The sequence below is a fragment of the Anopheles ziemanni genome, chromosome X (genome assembly GCF_943734765.1).
Source record: "Anopheles ziemanni chromosome X, idAnoZiCoDA_A2_x.2, whole genome shotgun sequence".
In the NCBI taxonomy this organism is placed as follows: domain Eukaryota; kingdom Metazoa; phylum Arthropoda; class Insecta; order Diptera; family Culicidae; genus Anopheles; species Anopheles ziemanni.
Window position 1 is genome coordinate 6,524,318 of NC_080707.1, and position 15,909 is coordinate 6,540,226.

The 15,909-nt window shown below is 47.6% G+C and overlaps 2 protein-coding genes across 2 annotated transcripts; both read left to right on the forward strand.

Annotated features, from left to right (window-relative positions):
* The first annotated feature begins 11,659 nt into the window (after positions 1-11,659).
* On the forward strand, positions 11,660-12,948 carry LOC131291364 (uncharacterized). Its single transcript, XM_058320564.1, has 3 exons — positions 11,660-12,138; positions 12,208-12,396; positions 12,468-12,948. The coding sequence occupies exons 1-3, from the start codon at positions 11,660-11,662 to the stop codon at positions 12,946-12,948; spliced, it is 1,149 nt and encodes a 382-aa protein (XP_058176547.1).
* A 1,400-nt stretch (positions 12,949-14,348) lies between these two features.
* LOC131290644 (lysoplasmalogenase-like protein TMEM86A) lies at positions 14,349-15,795 on the forward strand. The gene is made up of 6 exons (XM_058319807.1): positions 14,349-14,375; positions 14,524-14,693; positions 14,752-14,942; positions 15,007-15,122; positions 15,196-15,297; positions 15,366-15,795. Exons 1-6 carry the CDS (start codon positions 14,349-14,351, stop codon positions 15,504-15,506), a joined length of 747 nt encoding a protein of 248 aa, XP_058175790.1. The 3' UTR covers positions 15,507-15,795.
* The last annotated feature ends 114 nt before the right edge of the window (positions 15,796-15,909 follow it).

Below are 15,909 nucleotides of genomic sequence, written 5' to 3' on the forward strand. Positions count from 1 at the left end.
TTGGCCCGTTCGACTGGTGGTGATGCTTTATGATGGCCCAATTTGGCTGCGGATTTGACACTTCACGCAACAGCCCAGGACGCCGCGTTCGGGAAAGGAAGCTGGGAATCACGACGGGATTAACGGGCGAGCGCCTGACCGGTCGACGAACACCAGCAAGCAAGCGAGCGAGCAAGGGACACCAACACACACTGCGCGTCGAACAGCTGACGCATGAATGAGGCGGCGGTCCGCGGCGCAGCGAAAGAAGATCGGACAAAAGCCACCGAAGCGAATGTCCTTCCGGGGCACCGGCGGATTCCGCACACCTGGCCCGCGACCCTGGCCCGCGAGTGGCACTTTCGGTGAAACCGCGATATGCAGCCCGAAACGGCTTCGAAAGGTGCAGCGAGGCCTTTAGCGAACGAGAAGCACATGTGTACACCGCACACCAGCTTGCCTGCCGCGTTTTGGCGGATACACACCACGAGCACCACGCGCGCGCCGTTCCCAGCGAACAGAACAACGCTCGCTCACACACCGTTAGCGACAAAGCGCGAGCACACTGTGCTCGCGGTGGCGGCGGCGGCTGCTGGTTGGCGTTGACCGCTCTTTTGTGTTCTTCTTCTGCCGGTTTCTGCCTTCTAATCCTCTAACATCCACACACACGGAACGCGGGGGGGACCTCTCGGCCGGACCAGTGAACGCATCCCGCGTACGGTGGTGTGCGCCGCACAACAGTCAAGCGCGCGCGTTCGAACACTTTCCGCTCGGTGGACGGCCACGACGGGCCGTAGGGGAAAGTGTGGCAAGCTGCCTCGTTGGGGCCAAATGTACCGCCACCTTTTAAACCGAATCAATTTCAAACTAAATGTAGTAATAGAATATCGTCACGGCTCTACAATTAGATTCAACGGAGTAAACATAAACTTTATCATGTTTATCATGTCATTAGACGTGTTAGAATAAAATATCACAATCACGCAGACATTAACCAAGTACCTCAATATGTTTCTTAACCAAAAATGGAACATTCTGATTGTGGAGTTAATAATCAAAACATCCTCATCAAAGAGGCAATATGCACCGGTTTACGTGAGGCAGAATGCACTGCTGTGAATGTTTCCAAACATATTTCCAAACATATTGAAATATATGATGTGAATGTCATTATATCTAAACAAATTTGGATACATTTTATTTTACGGAAGGAAAAAAGTACTATTAAAAATCCCTCTTTCGGTAACAATTGGTGAGTTGTACTATCAATTTACTGTTTTTCGGTAGTAAAAGAGAAAATACAGAATCGATGTGTGAAAGTTATAGTTTTTTTTTCTTGGATGGACTGCAAGAAATTAATATGGTTCGCTTAGGGTGTTGCATTTTGCCTCACATTACCTTATCCCCATTATGTACGAGACGCACCGAAACGATCGCGCTTTTGTAGCGCTCCACAGCGTGGTAATTCGGTATCAAATCGCGACACCACCATCATCATCATCATCATCATCACTACCAGCGTTGTACGTCGTTTCACCTTTTTTTTTCGGCAACGCAGCGTGCTGGGAGATTACTCTCGAGAGATCAGGTTTTTCAGTATCGTCGTAACTTTGTTCCCTTCCCGGATGGTTCTGCTGTTTGGGATACTTTTTTTGCTACATGCTTTATATGCATTCGCATCGAGGAGGACGGATATTGTGATGTGGCGATTTTCCTAACATGCTTTTCGAAAATTTACCTTATTAAAATTCGACTCAATGTGTGCTATAAAACACGCAGGTAAATATAACTTTTCCAAATGTGAATGATCAAGGAAACTGAAAATAGTTCGTCGTGATATTTAATGTTTCGTTCTACCTTTTTAGCCCACCGTCTACGGGATGAAAAGAGTGAGGAACACCCTTACGCCGGCCGTCTCACAGTAGGAGTCTTGCACCGATTTACGTTCTCCAATGACGGATTTCCCCAGCCGATGCGCTGGCTTTCGGTTGCATTTTGTTCTTTAGTGTAGGAACGAGAAAACCTGCCGGTTTGGACCGCGATTTTCGTTCTTTTGTACCCCGTGCTGAAAGAGACTTAAAGAGAAGCATGCACAGACAAGAAGGAACGTGATATTCATCGATGGTGGCTGGAAATAGTCCTTGTATTCGCCAAGGCACTGGAGCTCATAGCACAGAATAAAACGGTTGCCACTGTTTTGTACATTTTCCACATTCCTCGTCATGTTTTATCATTACAAGCGACTTAGAAGGACCAAGGTTGACATTTGGAAAGGTAAAAACATGGCAGAAACGCTGCGATTCTTACTTTGTCGCATGGATTTTAGCTATATGAAGTGCGGAGGTATTGTGGCAGTCACATCATATCCAAATGCAAAAAAAGAAGCCCGTTCTATTCTGAAACATCAGTATAAATCAAAGACAGGCGACATAAAAACAAAATCATGTCGTTCCACGTCATGAGCGTAAAATGATCACATTAGAACTACAAACAGTAGTGTCGACAGTTTCGGCGTGCAGTTGATATACCATTTTTTTACTTGCTTCCACAACACCATCTGATGATCTACGAATTTCCATTCGTTTCAGCCATTCGCTACACCGTGTTGCATAATTGAGCACAGCTACGGAGTGAAAAACTGCACGAAACTGGGAACCCCAGTACACAAAGTTACCCCGGAAGTTACAAGCCCAAATAGTAAAAACATAACCGAAACGGTGACTTTGAATTAGTTCACCTTTATGGTTTGCTAGTTTGATTCAAATTCTTTTTGGTTCTAGTTGGCGCATTTTTTTAAATGTTCCGTCCAATCGTCGAAAGTTAATTTTGTTTGTGATCTATGATTCAATTGTTATTGAAGTTTGCGAAAAAGAGGTTAAGGAGTTGAACATGCAAGTAAACATTCAACGTTGATGCCGGTCGGTATGTTCCACGTCACACAAATAGAACTCACGGTATTACGATACTTCCGGCTAGCAATATGTAGAACAACATTCGTTATATCTTATCAGCTTCCAAGAAGTACAGTTAGTGTCTGCCACACTCATTAATTTGTCGGGACAGCGCGCAAAATCCAGCCGGCTAATCGCATCCGATTGTTGGACAATGTCAATTACACCAGCATGACTCTTGTTTACTTCTTGAGCGTTTCGGCATGATATATGGGCGTTCAAGCGCCCCCGAGGCGTGGCGGCGTCGATTCTGCACGCATGCCGAATGTGATCGTGGATAGACACTGTTAGGAATTAGGGTAACCGAGCCGGGCCGGCGGTCAGCCGCTTATCGGCCAACGAGTTCATGCGATACCTTCTAATGGCGCAGGATGAACAAGGTAGTGTACGTATGCCCTTCAAAGGCACTGCCCAAAAGCGGATCTTATCAAGCAATTAGCGTTGCTAACGGACGTTGGTGACCCAGAGAAAAGTATCTGGCTTGTCATCGTCGGCAACTGGCAGGCTCGATTGGATGGGACGAGAGCAGAATACAAAGTTGCCAGTGCGCGCGCGCGTCTTTTATGCCCCGTTATCTAGCAAATGCACCGGCAAAAGTGCAGTTTTCAAGAAGCTGCTAGATATCATACTCCTGATACCGGTCGACCGCACGAGCCATTATCGAATTTTTGCAAGCTTAATGGCACGCGTTGTTGAAGAGGCCAAAGGTGATAAAAACGACACACTCCACGCGAGAGATAAAACTTACTAGGAGCCTCACCCAGCCTTCGCTACGTTTGTACAATTCCGGAACAGCAGCAACGAACGAGAATAAAAAAACAACGATTCAGAATAAAGAATCGACGGGGATGATCCCATCTTCCTTGACATCGTTGGATCGATGGTAGGATTATCTTGAATCACGCGGGAATCAGCAACAGGAAGAACACAAATCACTCAAAGCCCATATCACTTAAGCCGGCTCAGACCACGAGGGTGATTGCACTAAGCTGTAATTGAACACAAAAAAAAAGATATCCTAATGGGAACCTTAACCCTAACGCCACCCTTGCGACCTTGTGTATCAGATAAACGAAATCGTTAATTTATTGTGCATTTGTGTATCAGTACTTTCCGACCACCTCAGCCCCTGAGGCTTCCCTTTCTGGCTCTGCCCATCGGCGGTGGTCGGCGCCACACCCGAAACCCATCTGCTAGAGTCGCCGGTCGGCAAAAGAAAACACCGATACTCCAAGCCATCCCCCCGGGGGCACGGGGCGTGATTACTCGGAGCCGCGAGTGCTACTTCATGCAAGGGAAGCTTACCGGAAGGATTAGCGATACTCCAATCGCCCCCGGCTGCCGCACATCTCACGCCCGGTGTATCTGTAGGCGAACGAGAGGGTTACGGTTTCAGCCATAACTCGCTCGTACGCGGATATCGCAGTCGACATCGGTATCGACGCGCCTCATTGATTGCATTCCGCCAGATAAGAGATCTGTAAAATTGGTCACTCCGACCCGCGGTGTAAACTAGTCCCCGGAAACAATGTTTAGCCGGTTTCGCGAGTTCGATTGGATAAGAAGTCCAGCTATACAGGCCTACAACAGAGCCTCGCGATAATGAATACAAAGCCAACGCAAATGTCTGTGCAAAATGTCGATCTTCTTCAAATCTCCCGGTGCAATCCTGGCAGCCCACCAATTGAGATTGGCCAGCAGATTATGGATGGTCCAAATGTTGCGCCACAAGGTTCGCGTAGTGTAGTATGCTAGTCATCTCCGATTAGATCGCTATCATGCGGCACGGTGTCGGGCTGTAAATCTGTTGTGATCCAAAACAATCCTGGAAGGGGGCAATGGGGGGGTGTGTGTGATACCACCGTGTCGGTTTTTATTGCCCTTCCTTGGAGGATGGGTGCCTTGCTAGATCCAATATTGACCAGAATTTGCGACTTTGCTCGTACGGTGTTAAACCCTGCGAAGGCAAACCTCGAGGTATCGGGGAGTTAGATGGGACTATGCTAGTCTCCCCACACTGACCTACATAGGACGCAAGGGGGAAAACCCTCCGACGGCGAAAGGGGAATGGACGTAATTTGTTTTTAATTGAGTCCCAATCCCGCCCGTCCATTGGCGTGGGTCCAAGCATCGTGTCCTATAGCGCTTTCTCCACGGGTTCGTGAACGTGAGAGTTCGCTCTGTTTCTTCACACTACCACCAAGCAGAGGTAGGCTACAAAAGTCAAGAATCGAATAGAGAAAATCCTAACGCAAGACTTTCCTGTTCAAGGTCTTCAAGTCTCCGTGCGACAGTACACATTTTTGAGGATTGCTTCCGTCACCCAAGGAAAGAATGGAGCGTTTCCGTGTCCAATGGATCGAACCGATGGGGAAATGAAGGAGGAGACAATGGATGAATGAGAAAATTCGTGTGGAGAATTGGTGGCAGCGAACCTTTCTGGAACGTGCATCCCGACCACACACACTCTCTCAACCGTATCGTGCTACGCTAGAAACGGAGGATGGAAAATTGCATCACGTTGCGAAATCCTACCGGTGTCACCCAGACTGGTGCAATTTGAGTTTCGAAATTGAAATTATCCCTCCTTGTCCAACCGAGCACGGAGTTTGTGCCCTTGCGCTGGAAAATGGGGTTCACCCGGATGATTCATGGCATTTTACCTTCTCCACCTAGGGTTTTCCACGCCGGGTCGGGCAGGGAAGCGCACGGTAAAGTGCGACATTTATTAGATGGTTTTTTCCAACTTTTCCGCGAACCTAAAGGTCCTTGCTGCGACCTTGCTGGGGGGTTTTCCGTCCCAGGGTCAAGCGTGCAGGATGTAGCGTTCGATCCAGCACGCTGTTGCGCAACCCAAACCCCCCCTTTTGCGTTACCGACCGACCCGAGTTTTCATCGCCCGAGCGAAGGAACATAATGAAGGAAAGTTCCAGTTCGCCATCCTGCGCGAGGTGAAACCTGGACGCCTCAGTACACGATGTAGGAGCTACGTTCGCAGGTATGCCAACTTTAAAGCTATCGGCAACAACAACAGAACAGCCATTTTATGGATTCTTTAACGGCAATTCGCACCTTCCTGAACTGCATTCCCGGGTTCTGAGGGGGTTCGTCCAACCCGCTGCACCACGGTGGAACGCAGTAATTATAGGACTTTGTTGTCTCAGCCCCGGAAACCGAGTCGCAATGAGGCAAATAGGCTCCTGTTTCAAACATCGGCTCGAATTTCTCCGTGACGGTCCAAAATAAAAAAAGGTGCAGTGATGGCAAACCGGTCACAGACCAGAAGGTTTCTACTTCTCGCATTCTTCATTACCACATCTATAATTGGTTCTAAATTCATTCAGTTGTCACAGGAGTAGTAGGTCGCTTACATGAGGACAACAGTATTTAACATTTAATAAAGGCTATTTCGGAGCTATTCCTTCACAAAAAATCAATCTCGTTATAAGCAAACGCATACGGATTATTCTGAAAGGCTGTTTGTTATTTCTGCTGTTCTTCCAATACTGTAGATTCTGCTAAATGCACGACGACGTACAAGGTTCGCCTTCCCTGGCTAAGCCCTTCGGAATTGGGTTTCCGGCTGCAACGGTATCGGTCGAAGGACTTAGCACTCCCATTCTACACAGTTTTCTAGCTGCAGTGCTCTGACCATTCCTTGGAGACTGTTCGACGGAGTTTGCAAAGTCGACTCGTTATTTTAACTAACCACTTCATCCACCATTTCACTCGATTGTTGTTAGGTTGGGAAAGCTTAGCGGGAAAATTATTTTCCATTTTCTCACCCGATGGTGCCCGTTGGAGCTCGAGGTGGAGTGTTGCTTCTCCTAATAGTGAACTTTCAGTCGAAGAGATTGGTTACGCCTGGTCGCGGTCGGAAATAAGCAAAGTAAAACAATAACAAGGAAAGGCAGACTTGCAGACTGGCAGACCGACAACTGCATACAGAGTACATACACTCGAACACACGCACACATAGTAGCTACACCGACTAATTAAATGAACTGCAAGAAGGACTCTACGGGAGTGATGAAACGAGACGATGACGAACAGAAGTAAGCGATGAGCACTCATTATTGTTTGCTAGTTCTAAAACATCTAATGAGCAATGCAAAATGGTGATGAAAAGTATACTCGGGTAGCATAGCAACCGACACTGATTGGAAGTGAGCAGGACATAGCTAGCATCTACACCGGTCAGCAATCCAATGGTCGGCGTTCTATAATCTACAAAGCGACAACGAGAATCTTACGGAACAGGAAGGGTACAACCATTACAGCATACCAACGTAGGACTAGCATGCAAACGGAAGAAGCGAGGCGCACGTACGTCTCTACGCACCATTTCGAGCTTTTCCTTTTGGAGTACATTAGTCCGATTGGGAATGGGCGAGAGACCGCACTTAAAAGATATACGTCGAGGAACTAATTGCATCGAGCGAACTGAAAGTATGCCCCCGAATGAGCTTTAGAAGTGATTAATCCAATCGTTGATCAAATAAATACTCCAAGTGGTTGATCGATTAAACAAACGAAGATATTCAATTTTTATAAGATTTTGATTATCTCCAGGGAGCCTCCGGATGAATGCGACTGTACAGATACCGAACGAGTAACGAGAGTTTCTTGTTTAGCTTCTTAGTTCCATTAGTTCTAAATCGTGTTTGACCCATAAATAAATGAAAATACAACATAAAAACTGTAGTAATATTAAAAACAGGGTTTTTGGGAAGCTATGTCTTTGCTTGGCCTTCGAAACTGGTATTGGGATGAGCCGTGCAAGAAGAGGTGACATTTTAATCTCTAGTTATTTAACCATAGTGGTTGAGACTCGTCTCGTAACCCTTTCGCCTACAGTTGCATACATTCCGGTAGGTTTGCGAGTACGGAGTGACGTGCGTGCACCTCGCTGGTGACTCACAAAACGTGCACTCCCGGAAGGACACCCCTCCTCACCGTGTGTTCCACCGAAAGGCTTGGGAAATGGGTCCGTTTTAACATTGTGGTGGTGTTTTTCGTCAGCGGCCGAATGTGGAATCTGTGTGTCTAGTATCGATTGCGATCAGTGTGGCGAGCTGGTATGTTCCGGGTAACATAGAAGGGGTGGGGAGGGAGGGGGGGGGGGGGGAACCATAGAAACACACAGTGTAGCGACAGACTGAACACAGGTACAGAACATAGCGAGCTATAGGTGAGGAATGAAATGGGAGATTGCATATTCACCGAGCGTCGGCGGAGTCGCAGGCTTGGAGGCGCTGGCGGTTGCACCGCGGGACGGCGGGGTGAGCAGGGTGTAGTGGTGCAGGTGCAGGGCCACAATGGCGGTCCGGCACGGACGGGATGCCCAGTGGTCGCCGTGGCGTCGTGCCGCCGTCACGCGCCCGGACGGAAGGCACCAGGTGGGCGAGAGGGGTGACGACCGGGCGAACGACGACGGCGTGCTGCTGGCCGTGCCGGCGGAGATGAGCGGGCGAGTGGGCAGCTCTCCCGCGCCACCGACTCCTGCTCCCGCTCCCGCTCCCACTCCGTCGTCGTCCACGTGTTCCGCTGACGTACCGGATGCTGGATGCGCCACGTGCGTCACGTCAGTGTCCTCGCGGCAGCCGGCTACTCCCGAAAACTGCACTCTCTTGATCACGCTCTCGCTCTCGCGTATCCTTCCCACCGAGTCACTGTCACCCTCAATGGCGCCCCGGCTGGTTCCCGCCTCCTATCGACGCTTCTTGGTTGACGGTTCAGGTCACAGCCTTCGGTTCTAGGTTCGGAGAACCGGGATCGATAAGAAACTGCACGAAGAACAACTTCGAACCCGAAAAACCCTACTCAACAGCGAAGTCCTTGAATTCTGAGACCTCAAACTAGCTCCTGCGTGCGTCTGGCACTTTCATCCTAAGCTATTGCAACCCTACGGTAAGAGCGCGAGACATACGAGACAACCTTAGAACAGTGTCAGCCTTCCTCCCTTCCTCCGAAGAGTGCACGCGAATCGCATTGGAAACCGGAAACCGCGCGGCGCAGCCGAAGCCCTACGGCGAGGGGGTTGCATACAGCCACAGCCACAGCCGACGTCGCTGCCTCATACGACGGAAAAACCCGCGGCGAGATATATCGGCCGCATGGTGCGAGGATGACCTGTCAAAACCGAGTGCGCTCGGTTTATCTCTTTCGCGTCTCCTCGCTGTTACCTGGCCTTTCCCCGTCTGACTGCTGGCATCAGGACTGCTACACATTCTGTCTCTGTTCCTCTGCCCGACCTATGTCCTTTTTCGCATGGTACTAGAGTTTCGGGCACACACTGACAGGGGGGTCATGGCAGACGGACGCGAACCTGGACTGGCTTTGACAGCCGCTTGCTGTCACGTTACCCAAGAGGGATGGATAGAAAAGAATTTAGGTAACAAAAAAAAAAACAACAAACCTATACCTGAGCATCTTCCCTATCCGGCAGCGGCGCGGCGAAGGCCGTTGCTCCCATTTCCGCTTCGCTACTCTGACCACGTGCGTGATAAGCCACCAATCCTGCCACCAGGAGGAAGTGTTCCCCGGCGACGCACGAGCTTTGCGGAACCGAATTCACGATTCCTGTCGGCAACATCCGGACATTCCGGCGTGTATCTGCACTGGTGGTCTTGCACGACCTTGCAGTTATTATTGGTGGCATTACATAACGATTACTTGCGTCCGCTCGAGGAGAACGGACGCCTCGTTTGCGTCGGGAATTGGCGTGCGGTTGCCCGCGGCGTTGTCCTGTCCACCCAAAACTACTACACCTGGATTTCTGCAGGGCGGGGGTGGTTGGCGGTTTGGGTGGGGGAGGAACCGATATGCCTACCTTGTCAAGTACTGCCCCAGACGACGAGTTGATTGGAGAGCCGACCGTACAACGACGTCTGACGTGGTTCGGTTCAGTTGATCGCCGGACGTCCCGCGACACTGGATGGGTACACTATCACAGAGGAAGATGTTAACGGCGCGTGGCCAACTCCGGGCAGCACCCCCTTCCACAGCGGGCTGTAAACAAACTTCACTTCACGGATCGCGCGGGGTGGACAATCGTCCGGAATATTGATTTCCGCGTACCGGACGAAGGAATCGTGAGGAACTTTTGTAATATTGGGGGATCTTAGAGCTGCGGCCACGTCGGTGTGGCACCTGGGACTGTTTTGGCTAGGGGGAAAGAAAGACGGGTAAGGAGGCTGGGCGGGGGATCGGCAACCACGTCACACGGGACAGGCGACGGGTGGCTGAAGGTGGCGGGAAAATGTAGGGAGCGAGCGCGCGCACGACAACGGCACCACTTTTCCTTGACGCAGGAATTCGCAAGGGGGATCCGCTTTGTAGAACTGCGCTCCCGGTGTTGATTCGTTCACATTTTGATTCACTATGTGAGCACTGCACCCCGTACGAGCTGCCGAAAGGTCCTTGCACGCCAAAGGGCACCGTGTAGCTGGCCGTCGCACTCTCGCGAGCCCTTTGTTGGTTTCCGTTCTGCTGGACGTCTGTCTGCTGCCTCGCTCGATCTTGGTGCTAGTTTTCCCGCACGCAAGGTAACGGGTAGGAGCGGGACAACACCATCCCGATGGTGCGAGAATTTCAGACAGTCTCTGATGACAACGGTGGTAGCACGCGAATGTCGGGAATGTTTTGTCCTTGCGCATTGCGTATATTCTGCTTCTGCAATCTCTTCTTTATCCGCCCTGAGCTACAGCATTCACTGTTGACACCCGTTGCCAATAGAGGTCACTTCGCTTTGCTTGCACTGTTTGACGTACAGATGGCGCTTGCGTTGCATTTGAAGATTCAAACTCAAGCTACCGGACGGCTCTTGCAAAACGAAACGAAACAGTTTAATTAAAACATCATCCTGATGGTCCTAGAGAACGTTTTGGCAACACTTTTGCCACCCTCGTGCAAAAATATCAACCACTATACGCTGCCAAAGAAATCAAACATTGCCTGCTCTTTACTATAATTTGTAATTTATATCGAGCAACGGTATTTTGAACGCAAAGGATTGTGCAACTTCCAACGATAGTAATATTTCACGATTATCTGAATTGAATATACGTAGACGTTCTTATCAACGTACTGTGTGCGAAAATGTTATTAACGGATAATTCCACCCTCGAACTCTGCTGTTTTGCCCATTGATTGTTGTTAGTTCCTAAACTAACCATCTGCACTGCCAGTTGTATGTTGTATGTACGACTACACGAGCCCGAGGCGGTCGTTGACAAGCGTTCTAATATCTGATCTCCCCATTTTCCAACACGTGCGTCGAAAATCGGTGTGGGCCAAAATACCATACACACATTGATGTATCGACCGACAGGTGGCTTTTATCAGCGTCGCTGATAAGCGTAGAGCCCTGTCGATAGCGTTGAGTCATTGGCCAGGGTTTGTCGCAATACCTGAAAGACGCACGTCGATGGCCCCTAATCGGGGCCGGTTATTACACAGTGATCCCGACTCGGGCCTGGAGCAAACTTCAACCCGTGTGCTGATTTCGTTGGGTTATGGCAAAGTGTTCTGTTCAGTGATCCCGGTAGAGTTCTCGAGGATAGCATTTCTCCTTAGGAGAACGCTCACTTTCTTATGTGTGACAAGCCCGTGTCAGTGTGAATTCTTTTTTTTTTGCTTACAATCCTTCCAGCTTCAAGCAACTGTTGCCGCTCGGGTGTTACTTCAATCAAGCTGCGCTCGATAAGCGTTCAACCCTTTCAACAGTCATGCTACGCCAGCTGATAAACGTGGTGCGCTTCGTACTGCAAACGGTGCGGAAGTATATCAAGCCACTCATACTGATCGTCTCGTTCCTGACATTTATCTGGCTTATTGTGGATACAACGCACAGACCGGAGTTTGTACGCCACGCGTCCAAGCACAGTTTCCGGCGCAATCAAACTTCCGACCCGGAGGCCGATCGGTGGGACCAGCTATCGGTGCAGCGCTTTCTCGACCTGCTGGAAATCGATTTCAACGTGAGTGCACCCGATAGCCCCCAACAGGGACATCCCACGTCCTGCCAGCAAGACAACACCTTGCTGTTTACTGCCTTCGCAGGCAGCACCTTCGTAGAGCATATGTGGCATTACTTGTCCCTGATCGCCCTACAACGCAGTGTAATGCACACCGGAGCCGACCACTTCGATGTACGTACGATGCTGACTATTAGTGCAAGGGCCGAGTTGAGTCAACTGTTCGTAAGGTAGAATTCATAGACACTTACATTTAGCAACACGAATACAGTAGCTACGATGCGATGTCTCTTCTGCAGTTTATCGGATGATGTTATCGATCAGCAAAAGATCCAATGCTACGACGTGCCCACTGCTTACATCTTGAACGACGACACCACTGTTGAGGTGCCTGAATCCGGCAGTCAACTGTACATTCTAAATAACAACGCCAGGCGGCTTCGAGAAATTCTGCAAGTATCCTGGGAAGATGTAGCCATGTACTTCCAGTACGTTTCAAAACACGATCGCATAAAAAATTGCCTATTCTCTAAAATTACCTCCCACTGTCGCCCCACAGAATAGATCTGAACAGCAGGAAAATAGCAAACGACATATTGGTGAATCTTCGACAGCGTACCATACAGAATGAAGGTGAAGAAGTCGGTGCTAGCCTACAATTCGTTGGCTTGAAGGTAGATGATGGAGATGAGCTGCCGTTCGAGTATTACTATCGGGCAATCACTTTCCAGCGTAAAATGTACGACAATGGCCAGTTGTTGTTCGTTTTGCTGTGCAAAGACACGAAAGGGACGATCTGCAGTATGCTGAACGCGCAAAGCGAACACATTACCGTGTTGCAACAAAACATCGAACCGGCCATTGACTTTGCGTTAATGTCTCTGTGTAATCACACTATTGTTTCTCAGGAAGCAGACATCTTCCCACCGCTGCTCCGTGGCACTGGTAACACAGTTGTTTACGGTTATGAAGACGACTACAGTACAAACGTCGGACTTGAGCTCGCGAACTTTAAAGACCACTGGTACTCGATCGTTTAGTTGGTGCTGCATAAAGCCGCAAGCCGATGAAAGTGTCAAACGACACAAACTATTTTTAATCCAAGGGTAACAACTAATAAATAAGTTACGCAGGACATATTTAACTCATCCGAACGTTACAATAATAACAAAGTTTATACTGAACTACATTTTAATAAGGTGCAAATTTTATCAAATTAGTCATATATTAAGAGATACATAAATGTTTTACGCTCAATGCCAGTATGTGTTTTATGCTTGCCATCAACCGACATTTTAAAATCGAGCCACGTTATGTCAAAATATAATGCGTCAAACATGGCCGACAGGTAGGTAAACATTACCAGATTGTAAAAACACAAACAAATTTCTCCCTAAATCTACCTTCTGCATCAATAATTACGGATATGCTGCAGAAATATAGGAATTGGCCCGATACATTCATCCGTTTGCTTCGTGTTTCGTTCGACAATGGCTAGGAGTGTACTGGACAGTCGAAAGTTTATGTGCTTCAAACGAAAAAAAGTGAAAAGCAACTCGTACGGAAGACCACACGGATTCGCAGTTTCGTGACCGATTTCGGTGTGATCTGTTTACATTGATTTATAATATTGAGGACTTCCGTTCGCATTGAATATTCAAAATCAAGGTTTCATGGCAGAACCGTTGCGATCGAATGCTTAGATAAATAACTACTCGTTTTGCTATTGCCGTGGTCAGCATCGAAGCTACACATTGTAATGGTTAATCGCAAAGGTACAAAATTTCAATTAAGACTGTTATTTTACGCGTTACGATGGCAACCACGTACACTGCCACGAACTGTTTACATTTAATCTAGTAGACATGCACAAACGTCTTGCGTTCCTCTTTGAAATACCATTGCTCAGTATCGGAACAAGTGCTGTGTAGCGCGGTTGCGTACTTGACATCGTCTAGGTAAGTGACTTGCTGCCTCCCGCAAATTGATAGCCGTGTTGTTCATGATAGTTTGTTCTGCAGCCAGCCGTTTGACGGCGCTGCAAATTGGTTTAGACTTAATTCACACATCCCGAGAAGCATCTGTTCGCGGATTTGCAAGTGCTGGTCAAAGTTTATGCGCCCTCCGTCCAGCAGTTTACACAATTAACTACCCTCCGGCACATAAAGAGCAGAGTGATTGGGCCTACAAGTACTATTCTCATTTTCTATGCATGTTGCAATTCTCGTGTTGGCCGTTGCTTTGGGCAGATCGCTGTCCATTTCAGCATTATCCTGGTGGTCTTCGATGTTACTTGGATGTTCTTGGATGATAGAAATGTTACTTTACAATTGAGCAAAATTTGCCTAATCTTTTTTAGCATATCCTCCTTATTTGCAGATAGTGGAAAGAACTTATTGTTCGCCAGGCAATCAGCAACAACTCCGTACTCGAAGTAATCATGAGGCAAGGCGATATCAGCAAATCCGTAAGTGTTCGGGTCGCGCCTAATCTTGTTCATAATCCATGCTTTACTGCGATTAAAATTCGGTGGCTTTCCGGATAAGATAATACATCAAAACATATCAGGTCAAAAGTCTAACGACTTGTTTTTTCTTCTCTTATTTTATTTGCAGGAGAATTCTGTCGGATCGAAGCTGATACCGTTTATTACCACGACTGTGCTCTATTTTTCGCTTATTCAGCATACCGAGCGAAGCACCATTCCGTCAACTGTGCTGAAATGTATGCCGATATACAGTCTCCTGTTCTTTGTTATCCTGACTGATTTCAAACATGCCAAAGCGTGAGTTTTGTAATTCATATAAAATACTTTTAATCTAATGGTTTTCTATCGATTGTAGGAAACGATACAAAATGCGCATTTTGGGTGGACTTTTGTTCTCTTCGCTGGGAGATTTACTATTGAACTATGACTTATTCGAAGCAGGCATGGGCGCATTCGGTATCGCACAGGTGTTCTACATACTGGCGTTCGGTATGAAACCATTGAAAATATGGATCGGTGTGCTCCTGTACGCTTGTGGATTATTAGGTAAGTTATGCATTTCTAGCTGAGAGATTTTTAACTCAGGATTTCCTTTTTTTTTCCTCTAAAGCGACCTCACTCTTTTACGGAAATTTGAACTCAGTGATAAAAATGTGTCTTCCATTTTACGCAATACTACTGCTAACAATGTGCTGGCGATCGTTGGCAAGAGTCGAAGGCACTCGGGTATGTTTCCTCGTCGCCACTATCCTTTTTTAAAATATTGATTCTTTAACATCTCGGATGATCAAATCCACAGAACTATCTGCGCGTGATGTGCGGATTTTGCAGTGTACTGTTCGTGATATCTGATGGCATTATTGCTTTTGACAAGTTTTATGTGCCCATTAGTGCGGCTCAGGTTAGTATTTCACACGCAAAATGTGTGCTCCGGTGGTTCAACTAATGAAGATTCTTTTATTTTTTTAGACGTACATCATGGTCACTTATTATGTTGCTCAAGTCGGAATAACACTTAGCATAAATGACTACCAGACGGACGATTCACCAATCAAAACGCAACATTCAATCCATTCGCGTACGAAGATCCAGAAAACCAAGTCATCCTAAACTTTTGTACCCCGATGCACCGTCGTCGACAAGTCAAACCGTAAATTAATACTTAGTCTGTGATTCTAAATCTTCCTACTATTTGGAATATTCCTAGCCGATATCAGATATACATTCTTGTTAAAAAGAAATTAAATGGACTGGTAACGGGCATGTTCCATCGAATTTGGTCAGTAGATGTATGTTTAGACCGTTAATAACGCAACGGCTTCATGTTGAAAATAGCGGTGCATGGATATCATATGTTGTATTAAAGACTTCATTGAAAACTTGGTGCAGCTCATGAGTTAATAAACGCATATTCCAATATCAGTTTTATTTGTTTTTCATCCTCGGCACCAGAGAGAATTCATTCATTAGGGTATTGTAGTTTTTACGAAATGGACCAAAACAACTGGGATCA